The 1,281-nt window shown below is 41.7% G+C and overlaps 1 protein-coding gene across 1 annotated transcript in view; it reads right to left on the bottom strand.

The window, feature by feature from the left end:
* Positions 1 to 630: 630 nt before the first annotated feature.
* The window catches only part of LOC106012669, a 15,115-nt gene continuing 14,464 nt past the window's right edge, over positions 631 to 1,281 (bottom strand). The window contains exon 3 of the mRNA XM_035971529.1: positions 631 to 1,217. Within this exon, the coding sequence (XP_035827422.1) occupies positions 1,027 to 1,217 (191 nt within the window). The 3' untranslated portion in view covers positions 631 to 1,026. The remainder of the gene's footprint in view (positions 1,218 to 1,281) is intronic.

The raw sequence follows: 1,281 nt of genomic DNA, 5'->3' as shown, positions 1-1,281 counted from the left end.
AATTTGGTATCCGCAAGACTTTGTAAAACTGTGTACTCATTTCACAGATTGGAAGACTGCGTATGTACCTGCCAGGCCAAAAGGAAACAAAAAGAAAGTCAGGCATAAATCTTATGTTTTTGGTTTCGCGCCCAGATTGCTATTATTATTTATTTTTGTTAAAAGATCGAAAAATACATTCTTTATTTCGGGTTTGATCCCTTTGTTCCTTTAGAATGGTTCACGTTGTTTTTACTGATGCATAAACCACGTTAGAAATATTCAAGAATTTTGGCACTTGAATGGATATCACTTAGTTTTAGTCGACCTTAATTCTCATCCATCACGCAAGTAATGTATGATCTGAGGGGAGCGACGTTAAAGTCGACGTTGAACCAGAAAGGGAAGATGTAGAAGATAGCAGACCAGGAAGTCTTCTATATTCTTACGACATTTTACGCACTTTGTTCTCCACACTGGGGTAGGGCTATACTAGCAGAAAGTTTCTAATTAACTGATAAGGCTTGCTTGTATCACACAATAAATTTTATGGCCCTTGAATAATATTCTTCCTGTTATGGAGGACAGACTTGTATATAATTATGTTGTTTTGAGTGTGCGGTTTTTTTTGTTGTTGTTGTTGTTGTTTTGTTTTTTTCAGATGATTATGTGAGAGACATACTGTTAGTGTATTAGCATGGTTTTGAGTTAGTGTGCATGAAAGTGTTCGTTTTCGTGTGGATGCGTTTGTATACGTGAGGAAGACAGAGAGACAGAGGAAGAGAGATAGAATGGAAAAAAGGGGGAGGGAAAGGGAAGGCGAATAGAGAAAGACTTCACGTGTATCTGTGTGAATGTGTGTGCATGTGTGTGTGTGCACGCGCGTGTTTGTGTGTATATGTGTGTTTATTAATAGGTAGCTCGTGCGTATAATATACGAGTATGTGTGTACGTGTGCGTGTTCATAATTGTGTGTGCGCATTATTGTGTGGATGTGTACGCGCTTCCCGTCCGCATGCACGCGTGAATAATTGTATCATGACTTATTTATCCCAAGTGCGTGCAGGCCTCATAAACAACACTAATCCTTTGGGAAGGGAAAAGGCTCACCTTGGGCGTGACAGGGCGGGTGTTGGGCGGAGATAAACTGACGGGGGACAGGGTGGTCGGTCGGGTGATCTTCCTCAGTGGGAACGAGTTCAAGGTGATGGTTCCGTCGGCGTTGAGAATGTTGTCGTCTGCTTCGAATGTGGGGAGAGAGAGAGTGAAAGGATGACATGAGAGAGAGAGAGAGAGAGAGAG

The sequence above is a fragment of the Aplysia californica genome, unplaced genomic scaffold (assembly GCF_000002075.1).
Source record: "Aplysia californica isolate F4 #8 unplaced genomic scaffold, AplCal3.0 scaffold00453, whole genome shotgun sequence".
In the NCBI taxonomy this organism is placed as follows: Eukaryota; Metazoa; Mollusca; class Gastropoda; order Aplysiida; family Aplysiidae; genus Aplysia; species Aplysia californica.
The sequence above is the reverse complement of the archived record's forward strand: the minus strand, read 5'-3'. Positions and strand labels throughout refer to the sequence as shown.